This window comes from Phyllostomus hastatus, unplaced genomic scaffold, assembly GCF_019186645.2.
Source record: "Phyllostomus hastatus isolate PE091 unplaced genomic scaffold, TTU_PhHast_1.1 phas_contig_16, whole genome shotgun sequence".
Taxonomy (NCBI): Eukaryota; Metazoa; Chordata; class Mammalia; order Chiroptera; family Phyllostomidae; genus Phyllostomus; species Phyllostomus hastatus.
In genome coordinates, this window is record NW_025333643.1 from 20,050,186 (window position 1) to 20,068,982 (window position 18,797).

The 18,797-nt window shown below is 39.2% G+C and overlaps 1 protein-coding gene across 2 annotated transcripts in view; it reads left to right on the top strand.

Annotated features, from left to right (window-relative positions):
- Window positions 1-18,797, top strand: part of SYNPR (synaptoporin) — a 364,043-nt gene that overhangs the window by 206,993 nt on the left and 138,253 nt on the right. For both annotated transcript variants that reach the window (XM_045832290.1, XM_045832291.1), the window contains one exon: window positions 18,522-18,646. In XM_045832290.1, the coding sequence (XP_045688246.1) occupies window positions 18,522-18,646 (125 nt within the window). The remainder of the gene's footprint in view (window positions 1-18,521; window positions 18,647-18,797) is intronic.

An 18,797-nucleotide genomic window follows, 5' to 3' on the forward strand; every position in this document is an offset into this window, starting at 1 on the left:
GAGTGGGTTGAATTTTCTAGAGCATCTATTTTGATAAGAATATATGTATATAAATAGAATAGTTCTTATTCTGTTTGACAAAGTTTCCAATGTAATTTCAAGCATATTAAGTAGATCTAATTTGTTCAAAAGTTTCTAAGGAGAGAGAATAAATCCTTAAGGCATTCCAGGTGCCCATTGGAATAACCTTAAGTCATTTCTCAGTTTTCAAAATTTAAACTTTGGGAAGGTTGTCAAACAAGCTTAACTAAAAGGTTATAACATAACCTTGTTGTAAAATGTGTGTGTGTGTGTGTGTGTGTGTGTGTGTGTGTATGGAATAACCATTGGAATAACCTTAAGTCATTTCTCAGTTTTCAAAATTTAAACTCTGGGAAGGTTGTCAAACAAGCTTAACTAAAAGGTTATAACATAACCTTGTTGTAAAATATATGTGTGTGTGTGTGTGTGTGTGTGTGTGTGTGTGTGTGTTATAACCCTAAAAGACATTGATCAAACTTAAAAGCAGTTTTGATATCAAATAATGTGTCCAAACCACAGGATCCTATTTAATTTATACTAGTACTTAATATTTTTAAGCCAATAAAATATTAAAACCTTGTTATGCCATCCAGAAGTAGAAAACAGACCACACATAATACACAAATACATATCACATATAGGCCATACACATAATTTTAATTACTAATTTTTATAGATAAAGCATAGATTTTCCTCTTCTGTTTTTGACAACTTTTAGGAAGACTAGAAAAGGGGATGGAAAGTCCTAAATACCTGTTCAGACCCTCAATAAAAGCTTTAAGGACTGTTAATGAGTGCTGGAAATAATGTCTTGGCTCTAAGGAATGAGCAGCAGGAAAGAGCCTGGATGGGGCTGCTTTGGCCTCTGAAAGGTCAGAAACCTGGTAACAGAGGATATATGGGGCAGATAGAAGACTGGGAGTCATAGTCCACACCAGCAGAGAAATACAAAGAGATGGATGTGTTTACTCCGTGCCTGAGGATGACCTTACCAATGATGACTAGCCAGATGCACTGAGAATGGACTTAATCCACTCAGAGGGATAAATAATGTAGCAAGCCAAGAATTAGAGGCATCCCTGTAAGTCTCTGGGCTGTTTTTGGCAATTTGGAGTAGAGTACGTACCCTGTTAAACTGTCCCTGAGGCTCTCATGGAAGTTAATAATGAAGAAAAGATGGAAGTTAATAATGACAAACATTCAGTCAGTCTCAAGATTAGTTTTCTCATGGGAGCTTCCTGAAATAGATGGCAGGAATGGGTGTGGTTGGGAGAAACCCAATCTGGAAGGGGGGCAAAGGGTCTGAGGAAGAGAAGTAGGAAGATGAGATGAAGTAGGTGTTGAAGAGTCAGGCGAAGGGGCAGAAAAGCAGCTTGAGTTTAAAATGCCACTTTTTTCTCTGCATTGGCAAGCAGGCCCAGTTGTTCCCAGGACTGAGCAGCTCCCCGATCTCTAGAGGGAGAATTCAGAGTGCTTTACTGTTGGGCAGGGTGGGGTCTGGGGCAATTAGAGTGAGGCAAATTTAAATAAGAGGCATAGTTAGGAGAAAGAGGCCTTGATCCCTGCTGAAGGTTAAAATCTTGTCTGCTCTTGAGAACTAAACCTAGGGAGGGGATTGAGATAGTGACAGTACAGGTCTAGTTGGAGGATAGTGTTACAATTGAGAGATCTGAACATGGGCCAGAGTTCCTGGTCACCCAGTTTGTATTGAGGCCAGGCTGCGTTGCAATAGAAAAATCAAACACTTGGCCTTGAGGTCCATATGTCTCAGAGCCTTCAAGTTCTAAAGCAGACATCCCAATGGGGAGTCCTTGGGCAGGGTAGTTTGAGCATTGCCCATGATGAGAACTATGAAAAAGAAGAGGGAAGGTTATATCAAGGACAAGAACAATCAAGGGGTGGGAGGCGGGATTTGAGAAGGGCATCCCAATTCAAACAACCTAGAGTTCTGTGGCCAGAGCTGAGAGCAGACCAAACATGAGGTTTGTGAAAGTGATAGACCCAGTACTGGGGTTTATGGCAATGAGATGAGGGGATAAGCTATCATTTTTAAGAGGATATTTTCATCCCATGATTCAGAGAGGCTTACCAATTGCTGGCTGTGAAGATGGGTGAGGAGGAGGCTGTCCACGGAGTCCAGAGAGACAGACAGAGAAGGATTAGAATCCTTTCTCCAAGCTTCACAGAGACAGGGTTAGGGGGTTAGCCCAGGTTGAGCTTCTGCTTCCCACTGCTCCCCTAGTCGCAAGTCTCGGGAGGCTGTAGGAAAGGGAGAAATAGAGAATGTCCCTGTATGGGCCACCAAAATATTAGGGTGGTTGATGATGTTGGCTGTGGAAGAATTCACAAAGATAAGAAAGTGCAGAGAGTAAAGGTTTTTATTTTTACTTTCCCAAGGGAGAGAAAGGGCTAGGTGCTGAGATATGCACCCGAACCAGCCCTAAGGGGTCAGTAATGTTTGGTAGTAGAGCAGGATGTTTCAATTGGGCTGCAACTTGTTTTGATGTTTATCTTTGAGTGCAGGATCTGTCCAGTTGTTGTGGTCTTGTGTGTCCTGTTTCATAAGTTCCTGGAGCCTCTGAACCTTCAGGGTACTTCCAATAATTTTCTAGTCCTAAGGATAAAAGCTGATAAAACAATTAGGGTCAGTCATGCTTTATGGGGTCTAGCTAGCTCTGGCAAAGAGAGCCTGAGACAGTGGCTTTTATCCTATTAGTTATGACTATTTCTTAACAGCTCTTTTCACATGATCCTGTGCTGGTTTTTCATTAAGGTAATGCTAAATTTAAAACAAAACAAGGCTTTTAAAAGAAGGATGTAGAACAAGAGAAACTTCTCTGTTTAATGGCCCTTGCTGTCTAGTGAAAAGACATTAGTTGAATATGGCCAATTGATCAATATGTTTTCCAAAGTAAACTTATGTTATTCTAATTTGCTTTATGGATATCATACAACTCTACTTCATGAAATACTTAAATCTTAAAGAAGAAATGCCAAATGCACTGAATTCAATCATAATAGAATCACATTTGACTTTTTTTTCTATTCAGAGAACACTGAACATGGTAATATGAGGCCTTCTCTAAAAATTAAAAATGAGGTTTAAAGTAACTTAGCTTTAGGTAAAAAAAAATCTAATCATTCTGCATTATTCTGAAAACCTTGCTTCTGGCAAGAAATAGTTCATGTCAGCATATTCAATGTGCATTACTGAACTATACAGAACAGTGGCTCTGTTCCATGAATTTACCTTACTCTAATTTTCCTTTCAAGCAGAAGTATGCTATTAAGGTATTTTATCTCAGTGATTTTCTTCAGTTCTCTAAGAAATGGTTATTGTAGGTAAGGAAATTCAGAAAGTCCATATTATAAGTATATCCTGGAAAAGTGTCAAGTTCAAAAGCAGTATAATAGGTAAGAAATTAATTCATGAGAGTCTCTAATCAGATATCAGAGAAATGTCAGTTCTAGGTGAGAAGCCCTGTTGAATTTTTATTTTTTCTGGTTATTCCATTATGACAAATATGAAAGAACTAGAGTTGATTCCCTTAAAAATAATTACTGTCATTAAATTTGATGAAAGATAAGTCATACTTTTTACTCAACTTATGATTGACATATGTTCCCATGACATATTTTGAAATATTTTTACCTTGATTCTAAAGAGTGACTTTGCCAAAATATTTTAATAAATAAGCAGGGCAAAAATATTACTCTATTTACATTCTCTGCAAATATAAATAATTCAAAGGTAGTATTGAAGATAATTCTGGAAAGGAGTGGATTTTCTTTGATCTTACAATTTTTATTCAAATTAAAGTTAAAAGCAACACAGCCATCTATTGAGAGGCCTGAATTTACTTTGCTCAAGTCACTGAGAGGCTGCCTAAATTTGCATTTTTAAATCCTGCTAGATCATACCTGACAAATCCTGCTTGCCTCTTGAACAGAGCCACTCCCTGTTCCCACTTTATAAACGTCTGCTTCACTTGTACAAAATGCATAGTCCAAATGTGCCTTTCTTGCTTACTTGAATATTTTTTATTTATTTTAATAGTTGTTCAAGTACAATTTTCTGTCTTTTACTCCCATCACAGCCCACCCTCCCCCCAGCCCTCCCCACCTCCCTCCCATTTCCACACCCCCCTAGTTTTTGTCCATGTGTCTTTTATACTTGTACCTGTAAACCCTTCACCTTTTCCCCTGAAATTACCTCCCCTCTCCTCTCTGTTCACTGTCAGCCTGTCCTGTATTTCAGTGTCTTTGATTATATTTTGCTTGTTTGTTTTGTTGTTTAGGTTCCTGTTAAAGATGAGATCATATGGTATTTGTCTTTCACCACCTGGCTTATTTCCCTTAGCAAAATGCTTTCCAGTTCCATCCATGCTCTCGCAAAGGGTAGGGACTCCTTTCTTTCTGCTGCATAGAATTCCATTGTGTAAATGTACCATAGTTGTTTGATCCATTCATTTACTGATGGACACCTAGGTTGCTTCCAACACTTAGCTATTGTAAATTGTGCTGCTATGAACATTAGAGTGCATAGGTTCCTTTGGATTGGTGTTTCAGAGTTCTTGAGATATAATCCTAGCAGTGGAATTGCAGGGTTGAAAGGCAGATCCATTTTTAGTTTTCTGAAGATGTTCCACACTGTTTTCCATAGTGGTTATACCAGTCTGCAATCCCACCAACAGTGCACTAGGGTCCGCTTTTCTCCACAACCTCTCCAACACTTGCTGTTTGTTGCTTTCTTTATGATGGCCATTCTGACTGGTGTAAAGTGGGATCTCATTGTGGTTTTAATTTGCATCTCTCTGATAGCTAGCGATATTGAATATCTCTTCATGTGTCTCTGGATCCTCTGTATGTCCTCCTTGAAGAAGAGTCTGTTAAGTCCTTTGCCCATTTTTTAATTGGGTTGCTTGTCTTCTTAGAGTGGAGTCATGTATTTTCTTTATATACTTTGGAGACCAAACCCTTGTCTGAGGTATCATTGGCAAATATGTTTTACCCTACAGTTGGTTCTCTTTTTGTTTTAATACTGTTTTCTTAGGCTGTGCAGAAGCTTTTTATTTTGATGAGATCCCATTTGTTGATTCTTTCCTTTATGTCCCTTGCTCTAGGGGACATATCAGTAAAAATCTTGCTGCGTGAAATATCTGAGATTTTCCTGCATATGTTCTGCTCTAGAACTCTAATGTTGTCATGGCTTATATTTAAATCTTTTATCCACCTTGAACTTATTTTTGTGTATGGTGTAAGTTAGTGCTCGAGTTTCATTTTTTTGCATGTATCTGTCCAGTTCTCCCAACACCATTTGTTGAAGAGGCTTTCTTTACTCTATTTTATGTTGCTGCCCCCTTTGTTGAATATTAATTGATCGTAGATACTTGTATTTATTTCTGGGCTCTCTGTTCTGTTCCATTAGTCCATGTGCCTGTTTTTATGCCAGTACCAGGCTGTTTTGATTACAGTGGACTTGTAATACAGTTTGGTATCTGGTATTGTGATCCCTCCTACTTTGTTCTTCTTTCTCAAAATTGCAGCAGCTTTTCAAGGTCATTTATGGTTCCATATAAATTTTTGAAGTGTTCTATTTCTGTGAAATATGCTATTGGTACCTTAATAGATATTGCATTGAATCTGTAAATTGCTTTGGGTAGTATGGACATTTTGATGAAGTTAATTCTTCCAATCCATGAACACAGTATATGTTTCCATTTGTTTGTGTCTTCCTTGATTTCTTCAGTGTTGTGTAGTTTTCTGTATACAGGTTTTTTATCTCCTTGGTTACGTTTATTCCTAGATATTTTATTTTTCTTTTTGCTATATCCAATGGGATTTTTTTTTCTTGATTTCTGCTTCTGGTGTTTCATTGCTGGTATACAAAAATGCCTTTGATTTCTGGATATTGACTTTGTATCCCGCTATTTTGTCAAAGTCATTTATTAGATTGAGCAGTTTTTTGGTGGAATCTATAGGACTTTCTATGTACACTATCATGTCATCTGCAAACAATGACATTTTTGTTTCTTCAATTGTGGATCCCTTTTATTTTCCTTTTCTTGTATGATCACTGTGGCTAAAACTTCCAATACTATGTTGAATAGAAGTGGTGGAAGTGGACAACATCATCTTGTTCCTGATCTTAGTGGAAAAGATTTTAGTTTTTGCCCATTGAGTATGATGTTGACTTTCGGTATCTCATATATGGCCTTTATCATGTTGAGGAATGCTCCCTCTATTCCCACTTTGCTAAGTGTTTTTATCATAAGTGGGTGCTGTACCTTATCAAATGCTTTTTCCGCATCTATCGATAAGATCATGTGGTTTTTCTCTTTGCTTTTGTTTATATGATGTATTACATTTACTGATTTGTGAATATCGAACCATCCTTGCATCCCTGGAAGGAATCCCACTTGGTCATGGTGTATGATCTTTTTAATGTATTATTGGAGGTGGTTTGCCAATATTTGGTTGAGGATTTTAGCATCTATGTTCATCAGCGATATTGGCCTGAAGTTTTCCTTCTTTGTTGTGTCTTTATCTGGTTTTGGGATTAGGATGATGCTGGCCTCAGAAAAAGAGTTTGGGAGTCTTCCATCATTCTGGATTTTTTGGAATAGTCTGTCGAGGATAGGGGTTAGCTCTTCCTTAAATGCTTTGTAGAATTCTCCTGTGAAACCATCTGGTCCAGGGCTTTTGTGTGTTGGGAGTTTTTTGATTACTGTTTCAATTTCATTTGCTGTTATTGGTCTGCTCAGGCTTTCTGCTTCTTCTTCATTGAGTTTTGGAAGATTATATTTTTCTAGAAATTTGTCCATTTCACCTAGGTTTTCAAATTTCTTGGCATACAGTTCTTCATAGTAATTTCTTACAATCCTTTGTATTTCTGTGGTATCAGTTGTAATCTCTCCTCTTTCATTTCTGATTGTGTTTATTTGGGTCTTCTCTCTTTTTTTCTTGATGAGTCTGCTTAAAGCCTTCTCAATTTTGTTTATCTTTTCAAAGAACCAGCTCTTGGATTCATTGATCCTTAGAATTGTGCTTTTAGTCTCTATGTCATTTAATTCTGCTCTGATCTTGGTTATTTCCTTCCTTCTATTTGCTCTGGGCTGTCTTTATTGTTTTTACTCAAGTTCTTGTAAGCATAGGGTTAAGTTGTTTGTTTGAAATATTTCTATCTTTTTTTAGGTAGTCCTGTATTACTATGAACTTCCCTCTCAGGACTGCCTTTGCTGTGTCCCATAAGTTTTGGGTTATTGTGAGTTCATGTTTGTTTGTTTCCAGAAACTTTTTGATTTCTTCCCTAATTTCATTCTTGACTCATTCATTGCTTAATAACATGCCGTTTAATCTCCATGATTTTGAATATTTGGGGTTTTTTCCCTTGGGGTTGGTTTCTAGTTTCAGTCCCTTGTGATCTGAGAAAATGCTTGGTATGATTTCAATTTTCTTGAATTTGTTGAGGCTTGTTTTGTGTCCTATCACATGCTCTATCTTTGAAAATATTTCATGTGCATTTGAAAAGAATGTGTATTTAGCTTCTTTGGGATGAAGGGATCTATATATATCAGTTAAGTCCATTTCATCTAGGACATTGTTAAATGCTACAATATCTTTGTTGATATTTTATTTGGAAGATCTGTCCATTTTGACACCGGGGTGTTAAAATCCCCTACTATAATTGTGTTGCTGTCAGTATCTTTCCTGAAGTCCTCTAAGATTTTCTTTATGTATTTGGATGCTCCTATGTTCGGTGCATATATATTTACAATGTTTATGTCTTCTTGGTGGATTCTTCCCTGGAATATTATGAAATGACTTTCTGGGTCTCTCTTTGTGGCGCTTTTTTGGGAAATCTATTTTGTCTTATATGAGTATTGCTACCCCGGCCTTTTTTTTTCTGTCCATTTGCTTGGAACATTTGTTTACAGCCTTTCCCTTTCAGTCTGTGTAGGTCTTTTGTCCTGAGGTGAGTCTCTTGTAGGCAGCATATGTGTGAGTCATGTTTTCTTATCCATTCAGCTACTCTATATATTTTGATTGGAACATTTAATCCATTTACATTTAAGGCTATTATTGATAGGTACTTATTCATTGTCATTTTCATAACTGTGTTTCTCTCTCTCTCTCTCTCTCTCTCTCTCTCTCTCTCTCTCTCTCTCTCTTTCCCTTCCTTTTCTTAAAGCAGTCCCTTTAGCATCTCTTGCAGAGCTCGTTTGGTGGAAGTGTATTCTTTTAGACTTTTTTTGTCTGGGAAGCTCCTCATTTGGCGTTCTATCTTGATTGAGAGCCTTGCTGGGTAAAGTAGCCTTGGGTGTAGGCCTCTGGTTCTCATTACTTGGAATATTTCTTGCCATTCTCTTCTGGCTTGGAGCATTTCCATTGAGAAGCCAGCCACTAACCTTACCAGGGCTCCCTTATATGTTACGTCCTATTTCTCCCTTGCTGCTTTTAAGATTTTCTCTTTGTTCCCTGGCTGGCATAGCTCACTGGATTGAGCGTGGGCTGTGAACCAAAGTGTTGCAGGTTGAATTCCCAGTCAGGGTACATGCCTGGGTTGCAGGCCATGACCCCCAGCAATTGCACATTGATGTTTCTCTCTTTCTCTCTTTCTCCCTACCTTCTCTCTCTAAAAAAAAATTAATTAAATTAAAAAAAAGATTTTCTCTTTGTGTTGGTATTTTGCCATTTTAATTATGATATGTCTTGAAGTAGGCCTCTTTGGGTTCCTTTTGATTGGGAGTTGGTGTTTCCTGGATTTGTGTGTCTTTTTCTCTCATCAAATTAGGGAAGTTTTCCATCATTACTTTTTCAAATAGGTTTTCTATCCTTTGTTCTTCTTCTGGTATCCCTATTATATGGATATTATTATGTTTCATATTGTCTTGCATTTCTCTTAATCCCTCTTCATTCTTTCTGAGCCTTTTTTTTTTTCTTGCTCTTTCTGGGTGTTTTTTTCTACTTTGTCCTCTAGTTCGCTGATCTGATCTTCTGCTTCATTGATCCTGCTTCTTATTCCTTCTACCATGTTCTTTAGTTCAGAAATTGTATCCTTCATTTCCTCTTGGCCCTTGTTGATACTTTCTATTTCCTTTTTCATGTTGATATAGTTTGCAGTGAGTTCATTGTAGTTTCCTTGTAGTTTTTGGTAATTCATTGTGAGCTCATTTAGCTTCCTTATAACCATTGTTTTGAACTCAATATCTGATAGTTAAGTTGCCTCTATTTCATTTAGCATTCTTTCTGAGGCTTCCTCTTTTCCTTTCATTTGGGGATTGTTTCTTTGTCTTCTCATTGTTTGTGAGACTCTTCTTGTCAGCTTCTGTTTCTTAAATTGATGTGTTCTGGCTCAATGGATTTATGGTGTGAACTTCTGTGATAGAATAACTATGAGATTCAGTGGTGCAGTCTCCTTGATCTCCTGAGCTCACTGGCTTTGGGTTGTGGTTTAAGTTGACTCTGGGTTTGTCTTTGGACTTTGATTGTTGTTGGGTCTTCCTTTTGGTGGGTGCTTCCCACCAGCTGGTTAACTAGGAGTCACTTGGTCCACCACTTCTTGTATTTTGTTGGGCTGGTGAGGGCAGGTTGTGTTGAAGCTGGTTCTTCTGCGTGTACAAGGTTTTGAGGATTCTCTCTTCTTGTTCAGTTGTTTGTATTGGGTAGTTTCTCCACTATTTAGTTGTATCCCCAGATAGGTCCTGAATTGAGGTTTGTGTGTGGTTTCCACTCCCTCCTTCATCTTCTTCTGTTGTTATCTGTTGGTGATTCCTTTGTTGTTGGGTTTCCTCTTCCAGTGGGTATCCTGGTGTTCACCACTTCTACCTACTCTTTTTTGTGATTGGAGGGAGAAGGAAAAATGGTTTAAGACAGCAAGAGAGTATTCTATGATATTTACAGTAGCAGTCAGTAGAGAAGAGATAGGACATCCTTTGGCTATGTATAGTGTGAATCGTGATCTTCCACCCAACTAGCTGATTTTTAGAAAAGATGGAAAGAAGATAAGACTCTTGTTGGGGAGAGAAGGATTGTGAGTTGGATGTGGAAAGCAGCAAGGTTGTGGGAGGTCAGATTCTGAGGTAAGGTGAGAGTAAAGGATAGTAAATAGGTATAGTGTGTGACAGAATAGAGTTATCCACTACAGTAATAGAGTTCAGGAAACTGTGAAGTGGGCTAAGATCTGGGAGGGGTATTGTGAAGTATTTACAATTGTATGGAACAGCTATTATTTATAATAATATTAGAGTAACAATCATATTACAGACTCTATGTGATCTGGATAACAAGAATAGGGAGTATAGGACCTTAAGTAGTGTGCTAATGGAACATAAATGAAGTAAAGGACTGTAAATTAGCAATACACTATGAGGGAGAAAACAGGAGAAACCTGTCAAATGATACAATATAACCATCCAAACAAAGCAGACTATACAGAAAGAAGAGGAATAAAAAAATACTGTTAAAAGATGTAAGAATAATGAAAAAATAATAATAATACAAATATGCAATAACTTTCAGGTTTTCTGTAATAGCAAAGTGAAATTTGTCTCACTGTCTCAGATGTTGTGATGATGCCGCTTCTTTGGGTCCAACTTTGGTCTTTTCACAGTTCCAGGGTTTTTTTGGTCTCACTTGTAGGTATTTTTTTAAAAAAGGCAGAAGAAAGATGGAAGAAGAGATAAAATTGGAAAGAAAGGAAGAAGGAATAAAACAAGAAAGAAGAAGAAAAAGGAATTGAAAGATAAAAAAATAATAAAAATTTAAAAATAAAATACTATTAAAAATAAAATTAAATGTAAAAGCCTCTTGGTTTGAAAGTAGCCAGACCGGTTTTTCTGGTCTTGCTGGCTGCAGCAGGCTGAGAGGCAGTTGGTATGGCCTTTTTTCCTTCCCATCTACACTCAGTCAACCTCCAGCACACTCTCACCAGAGCTATCCTGGCACCTCTCCACAGCGCCTTGGTTGTGGGATCCAGGCCTTTCCCCAGGATTACTGCTGTGGGATGGAGTGCAGGTGTGTGCACACTCACCCAGTCTGCCTCGGTCCCGCAGTGTGCACCTTTCTCAGTGCTATGGGGGTGTGCCAGGTCTTCTGTACAACCTTCTGCACAACCTCAGGATCACTGCCCAGCTGAGTGACGGGGACACCAGAGCGATTGCTGCAGGAGAATTCCCCAAACATTGTCTTTCTTCTCACTTTTTCGTTTTGAGAATTTCCTCCTACTCAAGTCTGCTGCTCCATACAGTGGCCTGGCCTCTCCCACAGCCCAATTCTCCAGCCAGACAGGTGACTGTCGGGGTCAGGGCCCATCACTATGCCACTCTCAACTCTCCCCAACCAGCATCCACAGTCTCTGTGGGTGCTCACAGCCCCTGTGTGTTTGCCACTTAGTCCTTATTCCCCTCTCTGTGACTTTAAGCAACCAGGTCTCTCTGTGTGCTGCTCAGACCTAGTTTGGCTGGGGAGCCAGCAGTTGCCCCAGCTCTCTTTCAAGAGCCCTGTGGCAGACCTGGGGAGCAGTAGGCCTGGGGCTGCAGCCACCCTGGTCCCTGCACCTGTCCCTGGAACCTTATTGTCCTGAAGCACTCTCTTTACCATCTGGTTTTTTGGTGTCCGCTACAACTTTTGGTCTCTTATTTTCATATACACTGAGGTACTGTTGGCTGTTGCTCTTTTACTCCATAGATCAGCTAGGATTTCCTCCCATGTGTAGAGGGAAGTAGAATCTGCTTCCTCCTACTCCAACGCCATCTTCCCAGGAACCCTTACTTGAATATCTTTTACTTGCTACTCTCTTCCTAGAATACTCTGCTTCTCCCTCTTACCTGGATATAACTTGCATGCTTGCTTTATTTCTGCTTAGCTATTCTTTCCTTCAGACAGCTATTCATCATGTTCCCTCCAGTCCTCTGGAAGTATATACCATGTTTTTCTCTAATATGATCCAAATACTCTCACCACAGTAAAAGACTGTCATGGTGCCGGTTCATTCACTTCTTTGTATCCCCAAATAGACAGGAAGTTCCTTGGAAGTGTGGGAAAGATATATTTACTTATTTAGTCAACAAGTATTTGGGAACACTGACTTCATACCAAGCACTATGCATAATGGCAGAGAGTAAGAAACAAAGTCAAGTGTGGTATTTTTCTTCGGGGAAGTGGTCAAACAAAACAAATAGGTGAATAAATGATGCCAAAGAAATACAGATATTAAAGTCTGTTCATGTAAAAATAAAAACAAAATAGTGGGGCCAGCATGGGGGTGGCCTGGGGTCAGAAGGTCTACTCCAGACAATGTAGTCCTATTTAAAAAGGAGATCAGCTTATTGACAGAGATGGAGAGGTGAGTGTGTCATAATCTAGACACTTAGGTGTGAGACAAGGAGATATTGCTTTCTTTATTAATATATTTTAGGGCCCAATTTCAGTTTCTGTCCAATTTCAGTGTTCAGTAACTGTCTTCATTTCATTTCTCAAAAGTAGATCTTGAGATTTTTGGCTGAAGAGATTTATTGGTCAGGCAATGCCAGGAAGCATGATAATGAGTGGGGAGAAGAGATAGAGAAAGAAGGAAGCCAATTAATGGCATGTGAATGAGCAGATGTTGCTGCAGACAACTGGGACTGAACCTTGGTGGGATCCTATGAGAAATTGTATTGCACACACCTGAAAATTTCCCCACAGAGGTGCAAGGACACTGGGGTTTTATTCATCAATTTTCATCCCGCATTGCTTTGAGTTAACTCCCAGAGACTTCCCTGTTGCCTCAGTCACAGGCTGAGCACATTCCCACTGCCTGAGAAGGTCCTCAGCACAGATACTCAGGTGTTTGAGCAGAAAGCCCTTGGTGTATAGGAGGACTTTCCTCCTAAAGCTGCAGGTGGCCACTAGGGGAATCTAGGCAAGACATCAACAACTTCGTCTATAATAAATAAGTGAGAGTGTATAAATGAATCAAAGCACGAATAATTGTACTGGATGGAAGAGGAGTGGCTCAGTGAAATCAGCCCAGAGTTCTTGCTCCAGGAGACAGTCAGGGAAAGTCCCTCAATGGCAGTGGTCTGTTGGAGCCCAGCTGATTGTACAGTTCTATTCCCAAAAAGTTTAGAAGTATTATGTTAGTTACTTGGAACTGGCCATGGTGGGTGTATTTATACAATGGAATTTGGCAAATTCTATGAATGAAAGCTTTTTCCTCTGGAGATCTGATTGTCAGCACACACAGCTTGGTGGTAATAAGAGTACCAGTACTAGGTCCCAATCTACCAATACCTTTCCTACCAGTCTCCTTACTCTCACTTCTTCCAAGGCATCTTTCATTCCTGAGGTTGTGTATCAGGCCTTGGAATATGTCCCCTCCCTGACATCAATGTAGACCACAGATTCCTATGAGAGCCATTAATCAGCTTTATTTCTTGTCCTCCAACCTATTGCTTTCACTATACCTTGAAAATTAACCAGCAGGATTAATAGCAGCTTTCATTGATATTCCTTGTGTGGTTCAGTCAGTTCCAAGGAGAGAGATGCTTGCCTTCTTGTCAGGGGAAAACCTCTGGTTTCATTAACTGTGCAAAGATATTCCTGATGTGGGTAACTTTGGTTTATGGGTATCTATTAAGCCAGAAAATACAAGGCAATTCTTCTGTTCTAATTCACCTGAATGTATTTCTAATCAGGCTGCATGCAACAGATATCTCCACTGGCCAATTTTATCCACTTAGAGAGTAAACTTTTGTTGTTAGGAATAGAGTCATACACCATTTAAGACAGTAGTAAAATGAGGGTGTGTTGCAGGGGATTTATTTTGGTCTCCTGGACTCAAGGGAAGTGAATGATTGGGCTAGTGGTTATGGTATTTATACATTGGAACATGCTAGAGGTGAGGTATCTGCTTTGTTTGAGGATAAATGGGAACTTTAGGAAAGATGGGAACACAGAAGTTTTACAATTTCACTTGATTGGGCAAATGGACTTTTGCCCCTGAGTTGTGCCCTCAATGTCTAGAAGAGTGAGTGAGAGCACTGCCTTACCAGAAAAAAGGCACATTGATAGCTGAGGATGAACATATGGAGCCTAGAGTTAAGAGAAAATAACACACGTGTGCACACAAACACCTATCTTTACATGCCTCATCAAAGTGTTTAGAGAGTTGGCCTCAGATGACAATCTTCCTCCCAGTCAAACTCTAATCTTTCTCTACACTCAACATACCCAGTCCCCTCAGGCTCCTCTCCCCCCTTTCCTTCCAGGACCCACACCCATTTCTCACTGCATCCTGGCAGCATCACAAAGTGTTCCCATCTCTTCCATTTCCCTGGAAAGGATACTATCTGTCTTAGGAAAAAATGTTAGTCTTGTGGAGCCAAACACCTACAAGAAACACATTCCTCTTGCTAACAATAATAGACTCTCAGAACCATGGTTGTCAAACTAAGGAAGTTTCTCTTTGCAATATCTTCTAAGACCCTCCTTCCAAAATCCTCCTCCCCATCAAGAGTTAAAAGAGGAAGAAGGAAGGAGGGAGGGAAGGAAGGAAGGAAGGAAGGAAGGAAGGAAGGAAGGAAGGAAGGAAGGAAGGAAGGAAGGAAGGAAAGCAAAGCACCTACTCTGCTTGACTAGTGAGCTCAGAGGTATATGTTTGTGAGACACTCAGGAGAAACATAGAGAGCCTCATGCCATATAAGCACCATGGTGTGTTTTTGGGTAAAGAAGGCTGGACCATTTGATGTGCCTTCTGCCCACATGGCCAAAAATTCTTTCTCTTGTTCTAAAAGAATACTGACTCAGAGAATCTAGAGACAAGGATTCTAGTTCCAACTCGACTTAGTTGAGTCGGGACAAGTGAATTTTGCTCTCTAGTTATCAATTTCTTCAGTAGTATGGCAATATTTTTAACATTTGAGGAAGGCTACAAACCTGCTGTGTTACATGTGTTCTCTCAGCTAATGGACACAAACACATGGGAGGTAAATATTATGATTCTCCACCTATTTCACCAACCAATGGCCAAGGTGACCTTCCACTGGCTCTTTGAACTTATCGGGCTTTTCCTCCCTGGGGCTTTTCCTTGTGCTTTTCCTTCTGCCCAGAGCACTTTCCTTTACCCCCAACTCCTTTCTTCATGGCTTTCTCTCAGTCATCTTCAAGGTTTCAACTTAACTGTATGTCCTCAATTATAACTTCCAGTCTAGAAAGCTTCCCCTCAATATATGTAGCACAAGTTGTAATTACTTCATATGTATGCTCTTGTTGATTCCGTCTCCCGCATCCTGTGTTAAACTCCGTAGTGGGCAGGGCCCTTCTTTGTCTTTTCTCCAATTTTTTTACATTTCTGTTCCCTATCAGCTGGCACTTAGTAAGTACACCATTAAACATCTGCTAAATGAACCAGCAAATGTGTCCTGATGTGGTAGATGCAGGAGCTAAGGTTTGGAGAAGTTAAATATCTTGCTCAGTGCCAGACAGCTGGGAATTGCACTCAAGCTTAGGTCTGCCTGACTAGAACTGCTCCATGGACTACTGGGAGGGAAATTTGTGAGAGGATTTCCAAAGTTTCCTCCCACTCTACATTCCCCTACAACAGCACTAGAATTTTGACTCCCCAAAAGTTTCCAGCCCCCTCTTCCCATTCTGTCTTAATGTATTCTAATTACAGGACCAGGCCCTTGGCTAATATACTCTGAAGGAGTTGATTTCACTCACTCAAATCCATAATCAGCTATCCTGTAACCTGTTATTCACTCAGCAGGATCTGACTCTTTCAGTGTTATACAGCTATTATCTATTTAATCCTCATATTATGATAGTACTTAATTTGATATCAGTCACACAGTATGATTTCCCTTTAATCAGTGAGGACCATGGGAAAAGAGAAAGTTAAGCACAAAGCCCATGGGCATTATATTTAACTCCTGTGCAATGTCAGAACTCAATAGAAGTAAAAAGAAAAAAATAGTGGTGTGTGTGGTTTCAATAGTATGATGCCTTTGTCTATGCATCTAACATTTTGAACAGTTGAATGTAATTATCATTCTATCTTAAGTTCATTACACGGTAGTATTAGTAATATATTACTGTATATAAAGCACTTTAAAATAGATGAAATGCCAAGGATGATTTCTTTCTAGCCATTAAGTGCTAAAATTATCAGGATTTGTCTTTATGCCTTTTACTCTAACTTGCTATGCTTTAATATTTCAAGGAATTTTTTTAAGATGCAGTTGTTTGAAGGCTATGCTATTCTTCCACCTCTTTAGTCAAAGAATAAATGACAATTACACACATGGCTCTTGCCCCAGAGAAATGCAGATGTGTAAATACCACACAAATCTCTTCATGAATTGAGAGGGGCTGCGCATGAATACACACTCCATCTCATTTAGTTCTTTCATTGACTCAGAAAGATACAGGGATTTCCCTGTTTGACAGGTGAGGAAGTGTGAACAGGAAAAGAGGTCTCTCCACAGGTGTGCCACAGGGTTTTGGGTTCCATTTCTTCATTCCTTCTTTTGGAAGAAGAGTTTCCAAGGGTGCCATCATGACATGGCACAAAGACAGAGACACTCAGTATTGTATGAGTGTCTAGATTTAAGTATTGAGCAACTAAGATCACTTTCTCTTTATTCCTACCAATACAAAGAACTGTCACAAAGAGTATTTGGTCATGAGAAGTAATCAAATCCATGCCACAGGGATAAAAATCAGGTTCCCTTCTGCCCTGATATTCTGTGTACATCATCCCCACTGTGGAGTGGATTGGGGTAGCTCCTGCATATTCCTCACCTCCCATCAGTGAGTCAAACTAGGAAAATCAGAAAAAACAAATGTGGCCAGTCTTTCTGGAAAGCATGATGTTGGTTCACTGGGACTGATGGTTATACAGACTTGGCTAGAGATGAGTAAGTCTAAATGCCATATTTTGTGGTCTGGAACATCTTACCAAGGAGCTTATCCACATCCACTTACAGTAATAACATTTGATAACATTTATTGAATGTTTGTTCTGTGCCAAGATCTGTTGTAAATGTTTTATACATATTAACACATAGAAACCTGGTTTGCTTTTTACCATATATACTATATATTTTAGACAAGTTATTTCCATTTTTAAAATATTGATTTTAAAACTAACAAAACTTCCACACACACAAAAATGACACACCAACTATTGCTTTCCCTGTGAAGGTCTTATCATTAACCAGTCTTTTTCTATTAAAGTTAAGTAGACAATTGGGACAAACAGTTTTGAGGCTCTTCTTCTACCACCGATTGAGGGAGGCAGTAGGTATTATGGACAATACTTATTTTGCCTTCTGAACTTTCTGAGCAGACATGGTGACTGTTGCTAGCTTCATCAGTCTTCTTGTCTACAGCAACTGATTCATGTCATGAACAGCAAAATGATCCAGAGGACCTGTTATCAATGCTATTTTATTGATGTGGGGACCAAGGCATGGAGAAATGAACTAACAATGCCAAAGTCACATTCCAGAGCTTATACATTTATAGTTACTGTAAGAAAACAAATAACTCCTCTAGCTATGCAAAGTGAGCTAGTGTTCCTAATAGGGATCCTAACCTACTATAAGAAGCTGAATTCCAAATGTTGAAATAAAATAAATGGGACTATTACAGCATGGATCAGTGTTAAGTGCACTTGATCAACTTTTTTTTTGGAAACAAGGAAATTGTTTTGAATTTAGCTATACTACATGGAAAAAAATTGGCATTTTCTTTCCATCTTCAGCTCTATCTACCCTCCCAGATGTATCTTCTTTTTTAAAGAAATCTTTGAGTTTATGCTTCTCATTTTTATTGCCTACTTTACATAGATCGATGTCTACACCAGGCTACACAATGATATTAGTTGGTAACCAGTTGAACCTTTTAATAGTTGGCTTAGAAAGAGCAACTCACATACAGATTTGACCACCAAGAGTAGCTTGAACTCATACATGCTGGGGTCTTCAGCTCTGAAATGGCACCTTTTAGATACTCACCTACTTGTCCTCCACCCTTTAGCTCTAAAATTATCTGATCATGCCTTTTTAATCATCTATTTCAAAAGACAAACATGTTTTTGAGGAAAAATACAGAGAAACAAAAAGAAGACAGAAAGAACATACCTCAAATTCTTCCCACCTAGAAACATCCATCATTAATCATGTGGTGCAGGTAGCTTTCCAGATCCTTTGATGTGAGATGACATCTCTAGCATCTGAAGCATGATGGCTCTTTACACACACAAATACAGATATTTTGTCTTTGTGTTTAATTAATCTCCAAGCAAAATGGCTTTAGCTTGCCATATTATTTTTTCAGACACCACCTCTCCATTGTCCTCCATCATTCTGGCCTTCATCTTCAGCCTGAACCACACGTGGAATTGCACTTTAGAAGGACCATAACTTCAGTCAGTCCAGACGCTAAGCTCATATTGATATTTCTCATCTGATCAGCATCACTCTAATATCCACTTTGTCTTTTGTTCTTGACAGCTTTTTGCAATCTTTGCATTTGCAACATGCGGTGGTTATTCTGGAGGTCTGCGGCTGAGTGTGGACTGCGTCAACAAGACAGACAGTAATCTCAGCATTGACATAGCATTTGCCTACCCATTCAGGTAAGGCATAGGGGCTCGTGCCCACTGGCCTCACAAGGAGGGCACTATCTCCCTTCTCTCATTTCTCAAAAAATGATGCAGGCTTCCAGGGACTTCTGCGTAAACAGTAAGAATTTTTCCTGAATCCACAAAACACCCAAATAAGTAAAAT